Raw genomic sequence first — 25,134 nt, 5'->3', positions numbered from 1 at the left:
CTGCCGTGTGATTTAATCATAATTTATATCCGTCATTGCCTGGATAAACTCTACAGAGTAATTATCAGTATTTCTGAATTTTATTCAGAATATTTGCCTTCATAATTTTAAAAGAATATCTACTTGTGTCCTCATTAAAGGAAATGAGTCTTAAAGTTTCTTTTCTGTGGCTGTAAACTTCCTAAATGTAACTCTAGGATGTTCACCATGATTTTTTTTTTAATATATTTTTATTGAAGTATAGGCAGTTTACAATGTTGTGTCGATTTCTGGTGTACAGCATAATGTTGCAGTCATACATATATTCATTTTCATATTCTTTTTCATTATAGGCTACTATGAGATATTAAATGTAGTTCCCTGTGCTATACAGTAGAAACTTGTTGTTTATCCACTTTATATACATCAGCTAGTACCTGCAAATCTACCGCGGCCCACCCCCAGCAACCACAAGTTTGTTTTCTATGTCCATGAGTCTGTCTCTGCCCTGTAAATAAGTTCGTTGGTCTTTTTTATTTTTTTTAGATTCCACATATACGTGATATCATATGGTATTTTTCTTTCTCTTTCTGGCTTCTCATCATGAATTTGTACTGGGAGTGATGTCACCAAGATGGTGAAATAGTTGTTCCTGACTTTGCTCCCTTAAACAAAAACAACTAACAGCTATTCAAGGACACAATGCCACTGAGAGAATCCCGGAACACAGGGGTGAGGAGGAGCACCCCCTGAACAACAAAGACCAAGTCTGCAATATGGTGACAGTGGTGCGTAATCCACTTACAACTCGAGTGTAAAAGTGAAAAAAAATGAATATATGTCATAGGTACACTGGGTAAAGAGGAGAATTTCAGAAAATTACACTGAAAAATCTGTTGGCTCAGGATAAGAAAGAATCCTCATTACTGTAAAGAGATGGAAGAGAGAGAAAGAGAAGGGCCAATATGACAGAGGAAGAAAAGATGAAAAAAAGTTTGGGGTCTGCAAAGATGGCATCAGTCCTATCCTGCCATCCTCAGGCAGCAGCTCAGGGACACCATGCCAGGAGACGAGACCATGTCATCTAGAAAAGGATTTCATCCAAGGAAATCACGTAGATTTTCTTGGTAGGATATCCTAATATCTAGTAATTCTCACTGGGTTGAATTTTCTATATCATGGATCAAGATTAAACCAACAATGATTCATATTCAGAAACTGTTTTTGGATTTGAGTAGGAAGAAGAAATCACTTATTAGAATCCTCATTCAAACTGCTTTCTAAAGGAGGGATAACCACACAGCCTGAAAAATTTATAAACAAAACAAACGAAAAACCTAAATCTAACCAGCCTTAACTAGTGAAAGATTCCACACCAGTATCAGCAGATGTGAAAAACCAAAAAATCAGACTTTTCTGTATAAACAGTTACGAACGAAAAGCTAACGCTGGGTCCTCCCAGGGCAAGACGTGCGGGGTGAACCAAGAATCCCTTTCATGTCTCTGTGGTACCTGGGAGTGGGAGGAAATGTGACAATCCCTTAGGCAAGACCATGGACTTAATCAGCACCAGGCAGAGAGGAGAGGGAAGCTGGAGCTTCTAGAGAAAGCACGCTTCGCACACTCACTGCAGCCCGCACCAGTGCTGCACTCAGTCCTGGGCTGCAGGAACAGCGAGGCGTGGTCCCCTTCCCTCACATCTGGTAAGAAAGAAGATATGCAACCAACAGTTGCAGCACAATGTGGAAAATGTTACAAAATGTGCTCCTGGTAAACAGGAGGTGCTGCTGGAACACTGAGAGAGAGTCTAATTAACTCTGCATCGGCTGGAGCAGAAAAAAGGTGGCAGGGGGCAGACTGCACAGACGAGGCGATGTTTGAGTTGACCTATCAAGGATGAGTGGAAACTGACTGGACAGACAAGGGGCAAGAGCAGAAGGAACAGCATGTGCAAAGGCAGGAAAGCAATGAGAGTTTGGGACACCAAACTAGTCCACTCTGGCGAGTGTGGACGGGGAGCAGGGCAGGGAGAAGGCTAGAAAGGTATGAGGGGCGGCAAATGGACGGACACCTTCCCAAACCCCAGTCAATTGACAGTAATGGGCCTGAAACTCTAACAGAGAACTGGAGAGAGGAGGTCAGCAGGCAGAGAAGTTAACATCCAGAAACTGGATACAGATGGGCACATGTAAGTGAGAGTGGACCAGAGCCCCACCTACAGCAGGGAAGGCAGGAGCAAGCCGATTTGTATCTCCTTCCCAGGTGGAGGTGAGGGATGGAGGGGAGACAGGACTGGCTGGAAGTCTTGAAAGGGAAATGTTAGCCCTCCGCATCCTCTCTCCCAGCCACGCAGGCAGGTGCACATCCTACTCTCTGAAGGGGCTGAACAGACAAAGTACGTCATCTTGAAATTTAAAACACTCTGAAGATGTGTTCCATCAAAATGAGGGGACAAACCACAAAAATAAGGGTGTGATCTCATAAATCAGGGATCCTAAGGCAGGGTGAGGTGAGGGAACATGTGCACAGCACGCCGATGTGCTGCAGGGCCAAGAACCACCAGCTGAGGACAGAGCAGGCGGCTGAGGGCCCTGGGAGGGAGATAAGTGAATCGGACACACCACTTGGAGTGGTAGAACAATTCAGAGGAGATTTTCCATTTTTTGGAGAGCGTAGGGATTAATTTGTGATTGGTATATAGACAACCAAGCAAATAAATCAGGTAATTTTACTAATTCTGGAAAAAGCAAACGACTGTACAAGGAAGACGTGAAGACTGAGCATACTGGGAGGGTGGGAGGCGGGAGGAAGGAGGGCGGCCATGGAAGGGAGCGTTCTGAGACAGCCAAGGCCCCATCAGATTTGGCAAATAAGCCCATAATTCAGAAATGTGGAGGGAAACACAAGCAAAGAGTCAGAAGCAGTGGCCACAGGGAGCAGGAATGTGTGTCCTTATAAGAGAAAGAGACACCAGGGATGAGAGCACAGAGGAAGGGGCACGTGAGGACACAGCAAGAAGGCAGCCATCTGCAAGCCGAGGAGAGAGGCTTCAGGGGAAACCAAACCTGCCAGCATCTGACCTTGAACTTCCGGCCTCCAGAACTGTGAGAAATAACTGTCTGTTGTGTGAGCTCCCAGGCTGTGGAATTCTGTGACAGCAGCCCATGCAGACTGAGAGAGTCCTCACCTACTATATGCAGTCCAGGGAGGATCACATTCCTTTCCTGACATTTAACAGAAGACAAACTTTAGCTTGAAATGAAACACATCACTTGAAAAAAGTAGCTGTAAGTGTAGATGAAATTAAGAACACACTGTGAAAAATAATTTTGTTTTTACAGAGGTTCCACCAAACTCAGCAACCTTCACTGTGGGTTAACACGACATTATACACCTGTGGTTAATGTGGCTCAGTATGAAGAATATAATGTCACCTCTAAAATATTCTTACCAAACCTGTTTAATCCAACTCTCATCTAGACCTATGATATCATGCATAAACAACCAGATAAACCCAGAGTAAGGGACACTCCATGAGGTAACCACACTGAAGGCATTAGAAAGACAACGTCATTTAAAAAAAAAAAAGAGAGAGAAGAAACTGTTCCAGACTAAAGACATACCAACCAACTGCTGCACATTTTGAACTGGTTCCTGGTTCTAAATATAAGGGGGGGGGCAGTGAAGTCTATAAAACACATTCTTGTAACAATTAGGGAAATAGGAAGACAGCCTGAATAGCAAATAATATCACTGCTGTTTTCTTAGATGTGATAATGTAGGAGAATGACCTGATTCTTAGAACATACAAGCTACGGTATTTAGGAGTGCCATAACACATGCCATGACAGCTACAACTTACTTCAAAATAGTATTAGAAGAAAGTGTGTGTGGGGGGGGAGGGAGCGAAGGCTGGAGGGAGGCAGGGGAAGAGAAACAGGCAGAAGACAAATATGACAAAACGTGAGCAGCTGAACCAAAGGAGAGGATGTTCTTTCAACTTTTCTGTAATGTTTGAATATCTGCATAATAGAAAGTTGGGGAAGATTATCCCAAATGCCACCTTTAAACAATCTAGATCAGGATTTGAACAGAGGAGAATCCTATGAGTTCCCAAAATTCTATGCCAAATGATATATATGATCGTGTAAGTACAGGTGCACATTTTTCTGGGGAAAAGGTTCCCAGTTTCTATCTGATATTTGAAGTAGTCTATAAATCCCAAAATAGTATATAAATCACCACTCAAAGATGAAGAAAATACATGACAAGTAAGAAAATGACTAGATTTCAAACTCACTGTTGTAAGATAGCACTGTTTGTAATTTAAAGAGTTAACAGGAAGCAGCCTAAAATTCCATCATGATCAGAAGTGACTCAAGATGTGAGGAGGCCTCCTGGGGGCTGTTTTACTCTGCACCAAGGGCAGGAGTTCCACCAGGAGAGGAGAAGAGATGCAGCCAGCTCCTCGCAGTCCACACCTGAGGCCGTCCCAGTGTAAGAGCTCAGGGCATTACATTACAACATGACATACTCTTTTCATGAATAATTTTCAAACCAAGCAAGAGAGATGGAAAAATGACAGATGGAGGAAGGAACATTGTTTTTCCAAGTCTCAGTTCAAACATGCCCCATAAAGTGTCCTACACATCTCTTCTCTGTGTTAAATTCCTCCAAGGTCCACAATCTTTTTTAAAAGGCAATGGAGCATTTTCCTCAAATTAAATTTCACCAGTTAGTGCTAAACAAAGAAGCAGAAAAAAACCAGTCATCCAGACAAAGGTCGTGGGCCAGGAGCCCAGCTACCTGTAAAGGCTGCATTCAGGTCCCGCTGACAGGCCTAGGGAACCAAGTCCAAGGGCCTCGGCCTGGCTCTGAAGCAGCAGCCCGTCCCTCTCTGTCCCGCTCACAGCACCACGCTGTTTGCCACCTCGGCGACTGTGTCAGCAGCAGGCAGGATGCCTGTGGGCCTGCCTCCTCAACCAGCCCAAGTCCCTCAAAGGCAGGTGTCTCATCCACTGTGTCCCCAGCACTCTGGGCCTGCGCCTGTCACACTCCAGGTGTGCAGTCGGTTGGGAACACTGGGCGGCTCAAATCATGGGGAACTACTGTGATGTGGGCCTCACGGTTCCATCACTCTAGGTGACAAAGTGATGTGAAGCCAAGACTCCCACTTACATATTCTCAAGTGCTTTCACATCTGCTCCTTCATCCTGATCATTGAAAAGTCCTGGGAATTAGGCAGGAAATAATTCACACCCTTTGTCACAGAGGAGGAAACTGAAGCAGGGAGAAGTTAAGTGCCTGCAAGGTCATAATGGGCCACAGCATGTGTCTCTGAGCAGACTGCAGGGGCAGTAAAACCCTACAAAAATAAAACGTTGTAATAAATAAATCCAAGTGCTTCACAAAGGAACATACAAGCACTCATATAATAACGAGACACCTTTGGGGGAAGGCAAGGCAAGAAACAGAGTTGAGACTCCATAATTCTCATAATAGTTTGGGAAGAAAGAGGAAAAATTACTGGCTAATTTTACCTGAAAAAATGGAAACATGAAATATATAGTGACTAGATGGAAGCAATTCAGTAAAAAAAAAAGATTAAAAAATTAGTTATGGTTTCATAATGTACTGCTTGATTTTACCAAAATTAAACTGAAGTCTCCGGTATGAAATGTTCTGACATGTTTTATGGATTTTTCTGTACTTAGACAACACAAGTTATATGCTTACAAAGGTTTTAACTAGTCAAACCTTACATTAATTTTATTAGGTTATTACATTATCATGGCAGCAAAAGAGGCATATTAAAGAAAAATTTGAAATTAGGTTTCAAAAAAATGACCCAGAGGCTCTTCACCATTCAGTAACCACCTACTTACAGCATTTTGATTAATTTCCTTTCAGTTCTTTTCACCATGTGGGCAGTTTCTTCTGGTTGCTTTACGATGTGGTAATTACATACCATTTCGTATCCTGGCTTGTTTTCCTTAACATTACACCGTAGGAGCTCTTCTAGATCATTACATCATCTCTGTAACCACAACCCCTAACTTACTGAACTACCATATGATCCTTTAAGTGGCTGTACCACAGTTTATTTAAGCAGCCTCCTACTTTCATACTAGTAGGCTGCTGCCAAATTTTCACTATCACAAATAATGCTTTAATGACTATAGCTTTTACTTCCTTCCCTTTTTGTTTCTTTTAGATAAATGCCTCAAGTATATTACCAGGCCAAAGCAGATACTTTTTAAGACTTGCTTAAAAATTATATTAAAACTTTGCTTTCCTAAAGGTCTAATACATATTACCACCAGCAATGAATGAGAATACTTATTTGATTAAAGTCTTATGAATAATCAGTAAAATAATCTGTATCATTTTATTTTTTGTTAATAAGTAAAAATATACCCTGACTGTGGTATTTTGCATTTTTCCCTGAGAATACATACTTTCCCACCATGATTACTGACTAGCTGAACTTCTTTTGTGAGTAATTCATGTCTATTATCCATTTATCAATTGGCTATCTATGTAGATTTAAGAGTAAAATCTGTATGAATGTTTTCTGTAATTAAATTGTTAACTCAGTGTTCAGAACATTGGTGGGAAGTATTTCCCCAATCTATGGTTCATTTAAAATTTTTGTGTTCATTTTCACCTGGACACGTTCTGGGTTCTTTTCCTTTGTGATTCTCAAAGAGCCTTTGGGGCCAGCTCCGCCTCCCCACGGCTTCTTCCCTGTGTTAGTACCGAACGCATTTCCCCCTCAGCTCACATAGTCTAACATCACACACCACGTTCAAGAGGTTTTACCTGTTGGTCATCAGGAGTCCATATGCCACACGTGATCTGACTTTCCAAGTTGATCTCAGATGACCAGTGTCTTTGTCCACTGACAGAACCAACCAGGACAAACCCATCTCGATACGAAATAAGCGCTTGAGTCCCATCGTGGCTCCACGTGAAATCACTCACCTTGGGACACAGACAAAGGGAGTCAATGTGTGATCTGAGTGGGACACACTTTTATCAAAGACAAGCTGTAGTCATTAATGTAGCCTTTGGCTAAGATGGAGATGAGTTTAAAGAGAACAATATATTGTTGTGTGTGTTTTAACAGTAATATATAAAAGACAGTATTTGAAAAGCAAATGACAGTATGGTGCTAAGTGCTTCACGCATGTTAACTCGTTAAGCCCAGGATAATACCTCCCACAGAAGAGACAGATAAGTAACTTATCCTTGGTCACACAGAGCTGGCGAATGGCAGAGCCATGAATGGTCCAGAGTTGTGTGGTTCCAGCATCCCTGCTTTTATAGACACTGTTCTACAGCCTCCCTCGGGTTCTCCATCAGTGTCTCTTGGTCACTTATCAGAACAGTGAAGCCTCTCCATTTCTGATTATATACCTTTCTCAGTCTTGCTAACAACATTCTCATAATCAAAATGAAAAACAATCTAACTTATACTTGGGTGTTGAGTTTTAGCAAATGTATTTATCGCATTTATTCAAATGACCACTTTTTTTCTCTTTTAATTATTATTGCAGCAAACTACTTTCATGGATTTCCCAGTTTTTGTTATCTTTGCCTACCTAGAAGAAGCCCATCTTGGAGGCAAAGTACTGTCCTTTACATGCACTACTGAAGTTGACATGCTTATGTATTTAGAATTTCTCCAAGTGAAACAAACTTACAATTTTCTTTTTTATATGTGTTATGCCGCCTTCTCGGAATGAGTTGGAGAGTGGTCCTTTTTCTACCATGGCAGGGAAGAATTTGTATAAACTGGGCTGACCTGTTGCTTAAAAGTTTGGTGGAACATGCCTGTAAAACCATATGGCTCTACATTTTTATGTGGGAAGATTTTTAACCATTGCTTCCATTTATTTAATAGTTTTAGTACCAATCAAGCTTTCAAGCTTCTTATTTCCTCTTCAGTCAGTTCTATTTATTTTATTAGGAATTTGGCCAGTTCATGTAAATTTTCAAAATTATTGGCAAGTAGTCGTTGATAGTATTTTTTATCCTTTAAAAAACCAACTTTATTGCAGTGTAATTTACATACAATAAAATAAAGTTCCCCTTGGCAGCCAGTCCCCTACCCCAACCCTTCGTCAAGGCAATCAGTGATGTAATTTGTCACTAATTGATTATTCTAGAATTTCACATAAATGGAACCACATAGTATGTTCACTTTTGTTTATGCCTGCTTTTACTTGGTATAATGGTCTTGAGAGTATTCTGAATTCTTATGTACATCAGCAGTTCGTGCTTTTTTATAGGTGAGTAATATTCCACTGCATAAATGTACCACAATTTATTCATCTAACCAAATTGCTGGGCATTTGGGTTCTTTCCAGTATTTGGTTATTATAAAACTGCTATGAATATCCATGTGCAAGACTTTTTGAAGACACACGGTTTCATTTTTCTTGAGTAAATATCTAGGAATGGAATTAATTGCTGGGTCACATGGTAAGTGTATGTTTAACTGCCTAAGAAATAACCAAACTGTTCTCCAAAGTGACTAAGCCATTTCACACTCCCATCAGCAATGTGTGAGTAGGTCCACACCTTATCAGCACTTGGTGTTGCTCATCTTTTTTATTTTAGCTATTCTAGTAGGTGTGCAGTGGTGGGACATTGGTGCTTTTAATTTGCCTAATAACGCTGAGCACCATTTCATGTGCTTATTGATCATTTGCACATCATCTTTTGGGACATGTCTGTTCAAATCACTTGCCATATATCTATTTGTAGATCCATATTCGCCATTTACACACACACATATATGTAAATACACATACATAAATACACACATATTCATATACATATATACACATACATGTTTCTGACTTTACTGTGTTGTAAAAATTCTAGATACAGTCCTTTTTCAGATAAGAGTGCTGCAAATAATTTCTCCCACTGTGTATTGACTTTTCATTTTCTTAATGGTATCTTTTGAAAAGTGAAAGTTTTAACTTTTGAAGTCCAATATCAACTTTTTTTTCTCTTATGGTTCATGCTTTTTGTATCCAACCCAAGAAATCTTTACCTAGCTCAAGGTTGCAAACCCAAAGTTTCCAGAAGAAGTTTACAACTTTTACATTTATGTCTATGATTCATTTAGAGTTAAACTGCGCAGGGTGTAAGGTAAGAATCAAGGTTCTACTTTTCAAGTTTTAGATACAGGTGTTCAGTTGTTTACGCACTATTTGTCAAAAAGACTATTCCCTGGGTGTTAACTGGGCTTACTGTGGTGATCATTTTGCAATAGATACAAATATTGAATCATTATGTTGTATTCCTGAAACCAATATAATGTTATATGTAAATCATATCTCAATTTTTTAGAAAAAGACTGTTCTGTCCCCACTGAATTACCTAGGCATCTTTTATTACCTAGGAATCTTGCATTACCTTGTAACCTCTATCTTATCTACAGTTATAGGCTCAATTTTTCATTCATAAAATGTAGGTTTTATTTTTCTTCTCTTAATCAGTCTTGTCAACAGTTTGTCTACTTTGTTAATTTGTTTCCAAAAAACAAATTTTTGAATTTGTTGATCTCCTCTACTGTATTTTTTCTCCTGCATTAGTTTCCACTTTTATTTTAATTATGTTTCCTTTCTCTTTTCACTGGATTTACTGTTGTTCATTTGACTATAGTTTTATTCCTTTCTCATATACATAATTAATGATAAATGTTTTTCTCATATTGCCACTTTAATCATGTATCACTAATTTTGATACGTAGTGATTTCATTATCATTCAGGTCTAGGTCTCACTAAATTTATTCCTTACCTCATGAACTATTTAACAATACAATTAAAAATTACCAAACATGCTTTGATTTCTTAAATTTATCTTTTTGTTAATAACTTCTAACCTATTCAGAAGTCATGGTCCATAATCATGACATCTACCAATGGAAATTTGTTCAGGTTTTATTAATGCCGTAAAATACAGACTGGCAAAACAGTGTGGAGATTCCTCAACAGACTAGGAATAGACTTACCATATGACCCAGGAATCCCACTCCTGGGCATATATCCAGAAGGAACCCTACTTCAAAATGACACCTGCACCCCAATGTTCATAGCAGCACTATTTACAATAGCCAAAACATGGAAACAGCCTAAATGTCCATCAACAGGTGACTGGATAAAGAAGATGTGGTATATTTATACGATGGAATACTACTCAGCCATAAAAACTGACAACATAATGCCATTTGCAGCAACATGGATGCTCCTGGAGAATGTCATTCTAAGTGAAGTAAGCCAGAAAGAGAAAGAAAAATACCATATGAGATCGCTCATATGTGGAATCTTAAAGAAAACAAAAACAAAAACAAACAAACAAACAAACAAAAACAAAGCATAAATACAGGACAGAAATAGACTCATAGATAGAGAATACAGACTTGTGGTTGCCAGGGGGGCACAGGGTGGGAAGGGATAGACTGGGATTTCAAAATTGTAGAATAGATAAACAAGATTATACTGTATAGCACAAGGAAATATACACAAAATGTTATGGTAGCTCACAGAGAAAAAGGTGACAATGAGTGTGTATATGTCCATGTATGACTGAAAAATTGTGCTGAACACTGGAATTTGACACAACATTGTAAAATGATTATAAATCAATAAAAAATGTTAAAAAAAAATACAGACTGGCAAACTATGGCCAGTGAGCCAAATCTGTCCTGCCACCTGTTTTTGTATAGTCCAAAACTAAGAATGGTTTTTAATGAGTAGAACAAAATTAATAAGAATATTTTGTTATATATAGGATTATATAAAATTCAAATTTTAACATCAACAAATAGTTTTTAATTTTATCAATAAAGTTTTCTCAAAATTTCTTTTCTTTCTTGTTACACAGTATTTACATGATATCCTCAATTTTGACTTCTAGTCCACAAAGCCTAAAATATGTACCATCTGCCCCTTCACAGAAGAAGTTTGTGAAACCTTAGAACATGATTAATTTTTGTAAACATTCTATGTGTGTTTGAGAAGAATGTGTGCTAACTGGTAGATTCAGAAACTATAAATTTCCATTAGGTCAAGCTTGTTAAATGTGTTGCTCAGGTCTTCCGTATCTTTGCTGATTTTTTTGTTGTTGAAACCTCTTAGTATGTCAATGAAGTCATCATTTTTTCCTTTCAGTTCTATCAATTTCCTTCATATATTTTGATGCTATTATTAATAAGGGCATACAAATTTAAAATATCATCTTGGTGAACTACAGCTTTTATCAATATGTGGCAGCACCCTAAAAACTGAACATTACTTTCTATCTTTAAGTCTATTTTATCTGAAAGTTATATTAACTGCCCCAACTTTTTTTTTTCCTGGATATTTGCTCGATACATCTTTTTCATTCTTTTACTTTAAACTTGTATATGTCCTTAAGTTTTAGGTGTGACTCTTAACAGCATGTCTATGTTTTAAAAAATATAATCTGTCAAATATTATCTCTTAATTGGTGAAGTCCATTTACATTTATTCTAATTATTGTTACATTTGGTCCCATTTCTATCACCTTGATTCACTTTTTCAGTTGGTACTGCCTTTTAAATCTTTTCTAACTTAAAAAAATTGATATCTATAATCTTCACTGTTGCTTATAATTGGAAATGTTCAACTTTCTTTAAAAATTTGTAACATTACTGGATTTATCACAGTTCAGATAATACTAAAATGAATGAACAAACACCAAAAGGACATGAACTTTTTGTTGCTTTCCCAGCTGGGGCTACGGGCTGTCAGTGATCAGCATGTCTCTACCACGACCACGGATGGCATGGATGTGAGAGACAGCTCTTCAACAGTTGGTCTGAAATCAGTGAAAAAGGTTGTTTGCTTAGGTAAACTCAGAATCCTGGTTTAACTGACCTTATGTTTCAACAAATTACACTGTCTAGTTTTTCCTAAGAACTTAAAAAGATATTTTTAGATACAACACATTAATTCTTCAATAAAATTTAAAAGTCCTTTCATTTTGCAAAGATAATGCTACTTATTTACATGCACTTTAACTCATTTATCTTTGTACTCAAGAAAAACGTCTCTAGTATCAGAGGGCTAAAACGTATAGCCAGTGATAAGAAGCTTCTGAGAGACACCATCAATCTTACAGTCACAAAAAAAGGTAATACAAGATGTTTACATGAACTCATTGGGTTTGTTAAAGCAGGTCAGCATAGAGTGATAAGAATACATCACAACTGGAAAAACAAAACCAGGGGAATGGAGCCCCCTGTGCTGTAAGGAAATAAGCAGAGGGCCCCCTCGGGCTGTCTCTCCACTGCAGGGGCCGCAGCGCTGCTGCTCCGCTGGGAATCTTCCCAGACACCATCACCCGAAGCTGAGGGGCAGCCTGGACCACCTCAGCCCAAAGCAACCTTTCCTCTGACTGTCCGATGCCCATGCCTGGCACAGTCATCCTCAGTGACTAATACTATAAAATAATGCAGGCGCTGTTGCAGACTCATTTTTAAAATAAAGGACTCATAATCACCCTTTCCTGAAAATGAAATTGTTAAGGCATCATTAAGCTTCTGCCAAATGCTTGATCACTTTGTGACAAGAGCCATGCTACATAACAAAGATCACCTGTCATTTCCTCTAAAAAGCATTGCTTTTCTCTGAGCAGATTTCAAGGATGCACCTCCTTCCAGCTGACACGGCGTCGGATGCACAGACCAGCACTCCCCCCACCAGTGAGTCATCCTTCCCAGTGCATGATGATGCTTTTTTGTTTTAAACTCAGATAAGATGCGACTCCAACACAATTAAAGTCAACCAAACGCAAGTGTTTAATGATGACAACTGCTCAGTGGGTCCTGAGGTTTGCAGAATCAGAGTTCCAAACAGCAAAACTTATATAAAACTCTGGACCAGATCACAAGACACAGTGATTCCTTTGGCCAAACCTGGCAGGCACAGGCTTTTGTGAGATTCTGGGTGCTTCCAGATGTTCCATGGTCCATGTAAGCTCATTCACCTCCAGGTCTGAATTCATCCTTTCCTGTTTTTAACATGTTTTCATTGCATCCAACTTTCAATGCAAAGAAAGGCTGAGGGCTAAGGTGGTGGCAGAGACCACATGGCTGCGACATGGAGATGACAGGAGGTTCCCTCCTCAGAGAGGCTGTGGTCAGGAGAAAACAGTGTGGCAGCACCAGCGGGCTGGCGGGGCCTGGCTCTCTAATGGTACTGAAGCCTGAGGTCTCTGGATATAGTATGAATACATGCATTTCTGCTGAAAGAGAAAATGTTTTATTGTCCAGGAACAAGACAGAGAGATTTGGACTCAAACCTGGGTTCAAATTCTGGCTTTACCACCCAGGAACTAACCTACTTGGATGAGTCACTCAGCTCCCTGACCTGGGTTTTTTCTTCCATTAACTGAGAGTAACAATACCTTCTGCACAGGGTCCCTGCAGAGGCCGAGAGAGAACACATGGGCGAGGCAGGCCCCGAGCAGAGCTCTGAAGCCCCCCTCACTGTCTTTGTCGGAGTAATGCTTTAAAGACCTCTTACCAGCAAAGTCTGAAGACACGTCTCGCCCAGTCACTGGGCCTTTCTTGGGAAGAGCTCATGCTTCGGTGGGTGGGAGAAGAGCAGCACTTTAGAGACCCTTATATAAGGGCAAATGCAGAGGAGTCTCCGCTACACAGAAAGCCGTGAAGAGGTGCTGCCTCGCAGCCTGAAGCTGGTCTTTGGTGATGAAAGTATGGCTACTACTGAAGAGCAGGGAAGCTCTGTGGTTGGGGGCTATGAGTGCCAGCACCTCACAGTACTACAGGCACTGTCATATGTGGTGACAACCATGACGTGCAGACAGTGTCACAGAACTTTCCATATTTAATCTCATTGAATACTCCTAGTGATCCTTGGAGGCAGGTACCACTGGAGTCCCCATGTGTGCAGAACAGGAAACTGAGGCACAGACGAGGTGCGTATCCCATGGAGTAAGATGCCTGGATGGTACGGTCTGACTCCAGAGCTCACACTTTTGACCACAGTGTCCTCCTTCTTGGTGACACGAACTTCTCATGGTCACAGAGATTTCCACAACAGCTCTACATCAAGGTTAGTGAGCAGTCACAGAGTAGATGCCAACTCTTCCTTTTTTCACTCACGGAGGTATAAAGGAAAGTGGTAAGGCCTTTTCAGAATCAGCCAAAATTATTACACTTACCCTACCAAATAACTCACAAGAAAGAATGTTCTGTTTTTACCCAGAGATAGGTCTGCCTTCAGCGATGACATCTTACAAAGATCTTCAGTCTAACAGTAACTACTAATAATAGACTCATTCTTTGCAATTTTATGTCATTTCACTGGTCTGTATTGTTCAAACTTGATGATCCAGTAACTTATTTAAGCAACAGATGGGAGAAGAGAGGGTGAGAATTCACTTTCTTAGAAATGCATAGAAAGGCAGTTGCAGGGAAACCATCCCTGGAGAGTAAAGCAGTCTGAGAAAACCCTCATCATTAAAGGTTCCCCAGGACTCAGTTCAGTCAAGGTCTGCGGGTGGGGGGAGGGGGTCGTGTCCTTAACCCTCCAGGCAGGAGCCCCAGGCAGCCCAACTGGGGGAGGGAGTGCGGAGCTGCGAGGACCCACGAAGTGGCTGTAAAAATAGCACTGCTCAGCAGGGCGTCCCTGGAGCAACTGTCTTCCTCTGAGCAGAGACACAAAGGTGCCTTGCCAGGAAGGAAGGGCAGAGGGACACGACAGGTGGCCACGCTGACTGACACCTGACGGATGGACCTGGGGCCCGCTCTCTGCGAGACCACCATGGGACCACAGCATGGGGACCACACCTTCCAGAGGGAGCGAAGGAGCCACACGCCAGAAGCACTTCAGAGCATCCCAACTGAACGTGCAATCACAATGCTGAAGGGTAAAGACGATTTCACAGATTTAATTAAAGCCTCACACCGGGAGGGTTCCCAGCTCCACAGCACAGCCGAGGGGAGGCGGGATGACCTGTGCCTCTCCATCCAGGGGTGCACTCCAGGGGAACGCAGCGAGCGGAAGCGGGGCTCGGGTGTCATTTCCCTGCACCTGCCGACCCTGGGGAGACTGTGGTCCCGAAATTGGAATCAGCGGTCCGCGCCCCGTGCCCTAGCCCTTCAGGGAAGAGCCTCCTGCCCGCTCACCTGCGCCCCTCGGTCGTTGACCAGCTCCACAGACCAGCGCCCCTCGTACTGAATCCACACGAATATCCCACCGTCTGCGTCGCACGTGGCCAGCTTCTGGTACGGCTCGTTCCACCTCACCAGCACCACCTGGAAGACATGCCAGAGGCGTTCACCACAAGCCAGGGTTGTGTGGACGAAGTCAGACTTGAACTACAGAGGAGGTGTAGTCCAAGGCAGGGACTTGGGGAGAACCGGTGGGTCAGTGGAGGGGACAGGGCGTAGCCCACCCTCGACAGAGCCTCGTGGAACCAGACCTAGGTGACACGGCTCCCTGACAAGCAGCAGACACTTGAGCAAACAAACCACAGCACGAAAATGCCCATCACCATGAAAACAGAGAGGGGGCCCAGAGCCTACCTGTACCCACCTGGCCTCTCAGGGCAACAATTGCTCTTCTGAGGGTCCTGGGTAGTGGGAAAATGATTTTCTCAAAGCTACTGTGTATTTGCATCAGATACCATTTATTTAGTATGGGAAGAAGAAAGGATAGGGACTATTGAATTTCATATTCCTTCCAAAGTGAAATTTTTTGTATCTTTTCCAGACTACCTTATTTTCAAATAGTTCAGCATCTAAACATGACAATTTGGAAAAAATATATAGGGGAAACATCGAAGCTGTTTAGGATTTATCACAGAAGAAATATGAAGAAATTATAAGCTTTGAAACTGATGAGTACAAGAACTTAATTGTTAAATTTGAAAAACTCTGAACCTGGACAAATCATTCATCTTTTTAACTATCGCTTCCTCATCTAAAAGGCGAGCGCTGGGAGATGGTCTGTGGGATCCAGTAAACACCCATGGAACCTGAGGGCGCCCTCACTGAGCCCAGGGAAACCTGTAAGGACACAGGGCCAGGAAGTGGTCCCCGGAGCTACAGAGCTACAGAGCCAACCGCGTTCACTGCAGGAAATGTTCCCAGGTGTTGCCTAACCCGCCCATGCTGTTTATCCTGACAAATTCATTCATTTGGCTCATACTCATCAGATCCATGCCACATGCTGCCATGAGACTAACATGGAGTTGGAGAAGACGAGGCCTGAGCTCAGGAAGTTCAAAGTCCAGCTGGAAGCCAGAATGCACATGGACACGTGGACATACGCTGATGTGTGTCAGTCAAATGAGGACTGTTATTAATCAGCAAAAGCATGCCAGCTCCTTATAAGAAAGACTTGAATCCTGTCTCCTTAAGGGACTCTGTGCCTAATAAACCAACTGCCCTCGTGAATACACAGCACTGGTGCAAATGGTCACCAGATTCCACTTATATTCAAATATGTGAAATGTGAGCAAGTGAGGCCAAGGACTGATTGTCAAGGGTCTCCAAAATGCACAGAGCCCTCCTCACACCCATCTGTGTCCCACATTTAAGACCAACGCAGAAGCCCTGTCACTTCTCAGACTTGTACCATGAGCACACCTGATTCTAGGTCTTTGAGTTTATTTCCAGGGTACCAGGGGGCTAGGAGAGGCCCCCAGCCTTGGTCCACCACACTTGGTGGTTATCAGCATTTGTTGCAAGATGCATAATAAAATCCTCAAACTGTCCAAAAGGAAATTACTACCCACTTAAAATATAAGGATACTGTAGCTCCTTTTTAAAATGCTGCAGAAGTCAAAAAGAGGTCTAAGGCTGCAATCTTTCAAGACCCAGCAATCACTTGTCAAGTCTAACCCAGTCAACGGCCCCCAGGCCAAACAGAAGCAAGTTCCATGGATGTGGACACTACAACTCCCAGCAGGGCCATCTAGCTTCATCCCTCTGCTGGGACCTGCCCTCGCCCTGGTCACAGCTCTGCACGTGCAGTGCTCACACCACCCACTGTAACCATCGGTTTACATGCACCCCCCTTCCCACCTGAGGAAGGGGGCTGAGGCTCACTCACTCTGAATACTGACACACAGAAATGCTAAATGTGCCATGTCAAACAGTAACATATAACAAGTTATGGTTTCTTATTCAGTTATATCTTTGAATGGCTATTGAAAACTATTTCAAGTAAATTATTTTCAACTCCCATTTTAACAACAGCCAACACAGAGTAGACTGACTGCCTATTACAAACTTTCAGGATCTGAGGATAGAAGTTAAGAAATCTTTGTCCCTGTGGAGTTCAGCTTGCTAAACAGACACAATGTCCTGCTTTATATGCAAGTACAGAGTTGTGAACATACACAGGAGGGGGCTCAACACAGGTGGGGAGGGGCAACAATCCAGATGCATTACTTTTTTTTTATTCAGTTATAGTCAGTTTACAATGTTGTGTCAATTTCTGGTGTACAGCACAATGTTTCAGTCATACCTGAATATACACACATTCATTTTCAGATTCTAGATTCATTTTTTAAAGACTAGTTTTACAAATTCTCTATTTAAATTACTGATCTAATTTTTTAAAACAGTAAAACTAATACAACAAAAGTCTTTGAATGCACTGAATGTGTCTTAAAATTTAGAATTTCTAAGACGTCAGTAAAAGTCGACTTCATAAACTTCTTTCAGACCCAACGATGACTGGCCTGAGCAGTGCAGCCCACAATGTGCTGCATCGCTAGGACACCTTCACCGTCTCCGCCCACCATCACTGATGCACTTCAGGATGGATGCAGGACAGAATACGACGAACAAGAATGTGATAGTCATGACTGATTAGTTTTTAAATTATTTCCTTAAATTAAACACAGTAAACATTCATCTACTATGACCTTCCTTATAAAATGATACTTGATGACAATGTGTCATAGTTCAGAGAACAGAGGTTAGTCACATTTTCTGTTACTTCTGCCTTTTTTCTTTAACATCCATTGCCGTGTCTGATTGCATACTTAGTAAATATCAATAACAAAACCTCTCTTCATGAAAACAGCCTGCACAGTCACAGCAGGACACAAACACAGAAGAGCAGAGGCAAAAAAGTATTTTAAAGTTATTTCTAACATTAAAAATGCCTTGGTCTTATGACAACACAGTAGTAGTTTTGGGATAAACAGAAAGTTCACAGACTCAATTTCATCTTTTTGCAATTCTTGATCAGTTGAGATGCAGCAGGCATCCACGCACCTCTTTGCTGTGAGAATAACTGAACATAGGTGGGTTGCGCCCCTAAATTAAGAGAAAGAAATCTTTCCAGTGATTCTTGGTTTAAAAATACAGTTAAATTGCAGTGTTGTTTCCTTGGCTTAGTTTTCTCATTTCCTCTCTTGTCTGCGATTCAGAGCTGCCCGTCTTATCTCCCGGCAGCTTATTTCCTGTTCTCTGGATCCCTCCAGTCTACTTGGCAATGCTGGGACATACCAGAGTGTTGAGGAATTACCAGGAGGGGGCCAGCTGGGCTCTCAGGCGCCCAGATTACGTGGCGGGGTGCTAAGCAGCTGCCCAGGCATTCTAAGGCAGAGCTTTCCTTCCCTTTTCAAGAAAAATGGGGCTCCTGTTTGCTTTGGGCACGAAAGAACTTCAGCATTAAGACGTTAGAGAAGTCTGTTTTCTTCTACCAAAAAGACAGAGGCTAAGCCAAGTTTTCACCTAGGTCTTTGATTATTCCCCCAAAATGCCAGCCTGTCACCCTCTCCAATGTAAGATGTTCTATCATTTTATACTTATTCTTGTCGATAAATACTTGCTGAGGAATATTAAAGGTAGAGAAATCTACACTAAGGATACAGGGTGGGTCTACTGAAAGCCTATTTGGGCTGTAATGTAATGTCCTAAATAAGTCACCTCACTTCCTATTCCTAGAACTATTTTTAGGTAGAATCAAACCAGTGCCAGTTAAGCCATCTCAGGGATGTTCATCTTTGGAACCCTTCAAATGGTATTGATAAATATAATTTGTATTTGATAGAAATATACAGGAAAATATCTCAGTGAAGGAGGATCACCAACATTCAAAAATATTTCCCTCAACCCCAAAAGACTGTAATTTGAACAAATGCTAAATGCAAACAGCTCAAGTGATAGAGCCCTGTTAAGTGATTCTTAGCAGCTGGTTCTTCTTACTTTATAATTTATTAAGTGAAACAGTAATGACTTCAATTGTACAAGAAAAACAAAATGAGAGCCAACTTAATTTTAGATACTTTAGTCATTTTTTAACAAAGAACCAAAAGCATCTTGAAACAGAGGCTGGAAGAAACTCACCGTGAACAGGGGCTCCAGCTGGGCGCCCGCCAGCACGAGGGTCTGTGAAGTGTGGTGGCGAGTGCACCTCAGATCCCTCTGCTGACCTGCTGGGCCCCTTTCTTTGTCTGCAACGGGGGTGACAGCAGCACTTCTTCTAGAGGTGCTGTGAAAAGTGTGACGTGAAAGGACCTTGGAACAGCGCCAGGCACACAGCAAGCGTTCAGTGAGCGCCCTGTATTGTTAATTTGTGAGCTAAGACTTCCAGGGGATGAAGACTGCTTCAGCACAGGATTTATGCATCTAGTTTCCTCTTCTTTAATATAAGACCGTAGGTTTGAAAGATAGTCCCTCTTTCTAAACTCACCTTCTGCCAACTGTACTCCCCACCCAACTCCACAGCTTAAAACCCCACACCAGCACACATCTCCTGCCACCTCTGGCCTGGAGTAAACTTCTGCACCTTGTCACCTGGTGGTGAAGCCCTCCCGATGTCCCAGATACTTCCTCGTGCACTTCCCCCGGACCGTCTCTGGTTCTCACCAGCCTGCCATTTCTCTGCGTTTGTGTCCCTGAAGCCCAGTACTGTGCGAGGCACACAGTGGCAGTCTACAAATCTTTCCAAATTAAAATACTCCTGAAGGACAATTAACCATATTTCTTTAGAATTTTATACTAACCTCTTTCTCAACAGTAAGATGTTAAAACCAGTTAAAGTGAGTTTGCGGGCTTGGTTTTTGTTTTTGTTTTTGTTTTTGTTTTGATAACAGTTTTATTGAGACAAAACTGACAAACCACACAATCTATTAAGAATGTAACATTCAACAGGTTTTTGTATTTTTAGAGTTGTGCAACCATCACAGTAAATTTAAGAACACTTTTGTCAACCTCCAGTCCTCCCTCCAGCCCTGGACAATCACTAGTCTTCTGTCTCTTCGTATTTGCCTATTCGGGACATTTCATATAAATGAAATCATACAATATGCAGCCTTTTGTGTCTCGCTTCTTTCACCCAGCATCATGTTTTCAAGGTTTATCTACCTAGTAGCATGTGTTAGTACTTACTTCCTTTATATGGCCAAATAATATTCCACTGTATGGATACGCTACATTTTGTTTATCCATTCTGTTGACAGACATTTGGGTTGTTTCCATCTTTCAGCTATTATGAATAATACTGCTATGAACACTTGTGTGTAAGTTTTTGTATGTACACATGTTTTTATTTTCCTGGGTCTATGCCTAGAAGTGGAGTTGCTGAGTCAAATGACAATTCTGTGTTTAACTTCTTGAGGAATTGCCAGATTGTCTTCCAAAGTGGCTGCACCAATTTCTCAGCAACAATGTACAAGGTTCCAAATTCTTCATTCTCCCCAACACTTGCTATTGTGTTGTTGTTTTTTTTTAACTATAGCCATCCTAGAGGGTGTGACGTGGTTCTGACTTGCACATCCCTGACGGCTAATGGTGTTGAGCATTTTTTTCAAGTGCTTACTGGGCATCTGCTTTCTTTTTTGGAGAAATGTCTATTCAGATCCTTTGTCCCTTTTTACTTGGGTTATCTTTTTTTTTACTGAGTTGTCAGAGTGTCTCTTCTCAAGTCTTCTGAAACATTGACTACATTTGAGGAAAACTTTAGCTTTCACTTCCACATAATCCAATTTATTTCTCTCACTTAAATGTTCACTGATCCAGTCTTCATTCATCCATTCAATTCAATTTGCTGATAAGAAGCTCCATGAAGAAAATGGTCAAGAGACAAGGAAGGAATTCAGAAAATATGGGTCTAGGGTTTTCTAAGCCCTGGAGTCCAGGGACCAAGGTGCCTCTGAATGGTTCTGAACCTGAATCTGAATGTGTTACGGGGGGACTCGCTCAGCCCTGGCTTCCCAAAACACTTCCCAGGAACCACACATCTACAACTTCCTGATGTTTTTTAAACCTCCTTGTTGGAAAATAACACATCTTCTTCCTGAAGAGAGCTTATATTATCAGGCAGGCCTAAGTTAGGAAAAAAGAACTCTACCAAGTCTCCTGACGCGAATGCAAAATTGCCATTCCTGGTCTTCTCATCTGGTCAGTGGCAGTAAATCTACCACTAAAGCAACAGAAAATAATGCCTTGAACAGGTATATCCAAAAGTGCAGTCTGCAGGAAATCCAACAGTTGGTACCTTCATCTCCTGACCATCTTCAGTCACTGATTTGTGCACACCTCAGAATCCAGTGAAATAACATTCTCTGTGACTCCAACTTCCATCCTTCTCTGTTCAATCCCGGCTGCCATCTCCTGAGTAGAAATTTCAGTGGAAAGTATGTTCAGTCACAAATACTATTCCCTGAGGTTACAGAGTACCTCATCGTGACAAAGCACGCGTTTTCCATCGTCACCTCCCACTTACTCTCACGTAAATACTCGTGGTGCAGACAATAGTTACTGGCTTTAGCCAATTGAGAGCTGACATGACCACTCAGTCTCATGGAGGAAGTGAGCCTGCCTGAGGTCACACAGCAGGCTCAAGGTGGGTCAGGCACCAGGCCAGAGCCCCAGGCCCCCTGCTCCTGTTCAGAGCACTTGTCCCCATGACCAAGGTCAACCAAACTGGCTTGTGGCCATCAGTCACTCAGCACCACCAGGGTGCTGCGTACAGGATGCACGCAGATGGAACAGATGCCCGGCCCTCAAGGAGCGCCCAGTGTAGCTTGGAGAAGACACCTCACTTCTTCCTGCTTAATAAGCATGTGTTCTTGCTGTCAGACTTCTGCAACGCAGAATGTTCTCAAAAGCGGCTTTATCAACAAATTCTAGTTCTGACAGAAGAAAACAAAAATCATATTTAAAAAAATAAAGTCTCAGTGGTGGTGGATTAGAGTGATTTTCATCAGAATTTTTCTACACTTTCTGATCTTCCCACAATGAACATATTTCAGCTTCGCCTACTTCTTTGGCAAGGAATTTGAACACTTTCTTTTAGCAATAATAATAATTAAATAGTTTGCAAGTCATTTTCACATGCACTAGCTTATTTTATCTTCACAAATATCTTAGGGGGGAGGTATCCCATTATCATGACCTCCCACTTTACAGGTTAAAAAAGTGGAGCTGAGAGAAGGTGGAAATATTTCCATAGCCTTAAAAAAAGGTTTTCACAATATTTACGGCACATATAAAAGTTTAAAGAAAAATTCGCCTGCAGAATTCTCCTTATTCAGCTTAAGAAAATACCACCAGGACCACTGAAAGCCCTTGTGAGCTCTTTCCACACCTGTCTTCCCTCCCTTGAGGAAAAAATGCTTCCTGGACATTTCATGTTTTTAATTCACATGCATTTTTATACCTATGTATGTTTTCTAACTTCATTATTTTGTGCTTTTAAAAAAAATTCATATTACAGAAAAAAATGCAACATACACCAAAGAGCAACTGGGATAATAACCTTCCATGTACCAGTCAACCAACTTAAACATCACCAACCTTTCTGAGCGTTTTCAACCTGTAAAAACCTCTATGCGTTTGTTTAACTCAGCATGATGTTGTGGAGTTCATCCTTGCTGACGAGTGTGGCTCTCACTCATCTATTCCCACTGCTGCACTGTAGTCACTGACGACACCAGTTTATCTGTTCATCCTCTTGCTAATAAACATTTAGGTTATCGCCCCTTTCTTTCCTGCTTTTACGAACAAGGCAGCTCATGCACATCCTGCTACCAGCCTCCCCATGCACAAGTGCAGGGGCTCCTCCGGAGTCCGCGTTTAGGCACAACTGGGCTGGAGGCACGTGCAGCTCTGCCTTCACCAGACTTTGCCAGGTTATCTTCCAGAGTGACCCAAACAGTTTACATCCCATCAGCAGTTCACCTCTGCCTTATATCCTAATTATCCTTGATCCTGCCAGACTTTTACATTTTTTCCAATCTGACAGATGTGAAATTATTTCATATTTTGCTTCTAATTTTTATTTATCTCCATATTCTATTCTATTTGGAATGTCTTAGTTACACGCTCTGCGGAGATGCGCTGAGGTTTTTCCTTCTGTTTCCCTCCACTGTGCTTAAGGAAAATGGGTCCTCAGTTCCCAGCTGTGCGTCCACCACCTAAGCCTCCCTTCACGGCCTCCTCCAAGAAGAAATCAGAGTCTTCTGAATCCAACAGTCAGTACGAGGCACCTGTAACAGGCAGCATGAGGCGCTCCGTGGGTGAGCTGCCCGGAAGGTGTGGTCGTGCCCTTGAGGAGCAGGGGCTGCAGTCAGGGTCCCAGAAGAACGGGCCGATCAGGAACGTGGTGGATTCTGGGCAGGGCTTAAAGATCCAGCCAACTCAGCAGTCACATAATTCCTGATGTCTTCCTCTTCGCTCCTTTTCCCCAACTTGCTAATGGCTTGGAAAGTGAATTCTGCAGGGACGGGGAGCTGGACAGCTCCCGAAATGGGAGGCTGAACCCAACAGAGGCGATAGAAGGGTCTGGGGACGCTCCAGCATGGGTCTCGAGTTAAGCCTTGACGTTGGTGCAGGATTTCCTTCAATGCGCTGCTCAGATGTCACTTCCTCTGGGGAACTGCCTCCCCCTCTCAGGCAGGACTGACTGCTTCCTCCCTGCGCCCCCGAGGCCTGGCCTTCCTTCCAATCCTGCCTTTGGCTGCTCCAGCCTCACGATGTCACGTGGCCTCCTCCTTTCTGACGCGGTGACCAGGGCAGTAGGGGTTATGCACCGAGTCGGGGATCAGAGTGCACTCTAGGTGGAGGAAGAGCAACCACAGCAGGGGAAGTTTTATTCCAGGCAGAAGAAGAAGGGCAGCTAACACTGCCTAAGGCACTTCCCTCACTCCTTGATAAATCCTCTTCTCGGTGTCTTTGGCTATGGCCCCTAAAAGCAGGGCCTGAGACAGCGATTCCCCCGCACTTGGGTGTTTTACTGCCGTTTCTCCCGAGTGCTTGCTCTCAGGAGAGAGGCAATAAAGGAAGTGGGACAGGTCTGGGGAATAAAGGAAGGATGTGTGTCAGCTGGAGACCAGCTTACTCAGTCTGCTCCCACCGGGGGCCTGAGCATTTGAACCCATCACCACTGGCCCATCGGTCACTGGCTGCATGGCAGGAATAGGGTGGGAGTTAGGAAGGGGACCAGCTGACAGCTGAGAGTCTTAGCAGCCCACGCACACGGCGGCTGGGGGACAGTGCGCACACAGCGTCCAGTGCACGTGGCCTCCGATGCTCCCCAGCCTGCCCTCTGCTGGCCTTCCCTCTTCCATCCTGGGAGAGGCGCAGAGCTCCAGGGCTCAGTCGTGACCCTTCCCTCTTCGGTCTACTCTGGTTTCCTAGTAATCTGATCTAGTCTCATATTTAAATTCATGGTTTAACCATCTAAACACTGATGACTTCCAAATTCTTGTCTTCAATCCCTTACTCTCTGTCCTTCCAACATCTCTGCTTGGATGCCTGACAGACCGGCACACTGAGCACACCCCTGACAGCTCCGGATCTATTCTCCCCTAAGGCGGCCCCTCCCCAATGCTCCCCACCCACGTTAATGACACCATCTGTTCAGCGTGAGTCATGGACAGCGGAGCCCACTTCCCTCCCTGCCTCTCAGGCCCATCGCTGTGTAGGGGGCCTGTCTGGGCAGAGACTCAGTGCTGCCCTCCCAGGCAAAGGCAGGGCTTCAAGCAGTGCGGGTGGTGTCCCCTCTGGTCGTTAAGGGATTAGAAACTCAGCCAGTGGAGAAGAGACTACTCTTTGCTTGATGTCTACCAGCCCAATTCTGATTTCACCGTGGTGCCAGCGCTGACGTGTTTTTTTAGAT

At 42.6% G+C, this 25,134-nt stretch overlaps 1 protein-coding gene across 2 annotated transcripts in view; it reads right to left on the bottom strand.

The window, feature by feature from the left end:
- The window catches only part of TULP4 (TUB like protein 4), a 206,916-nt gene that overhangs the window by 60,458 nt on the left and 121,324 nt on the right, over nt 1–25,134 (bottom strand). Inside the window, exons 3-4 of one of the 2 annotated variants that reach the window (XM_072966122.1) lie at nt 15,177–15,305; nt 6,802–6,963 (exon numbers count right to left, since the gene is read on the bottom strand). In XM_072966122.1, the coding sequence (XP_072822223.1) occupies nt 6,802–6,963; nt 15,177–15,305 (291 nt within the window). The remainder of the gene's footprint in view (nt 1–6,801; nt 6,964–15,176; nt 15,306–25,134) is intronic. The other variant, XM_072966123.1, reaches the window with a different exon arrangement.

This window comes from Vicugna pacos, chromosome 8, assembly GCF_048564905.1.
Source record: "Vicugna pacos chromosome 8, VicPac4, whole genome shotgun sequence".
In the NCBI taxonomy this organism is placed as follows: domain Eukaryota; kingdom Metazoa; phylum Chordata; class Mammalia; order Artiodactyla; family Camelidae; genus Vicugna; species Vicugna pacos.
Note: the sequence above shows the minus strand (reverse complement) of the source record. Positions and strands in the feature narration are given on the sequence as shown.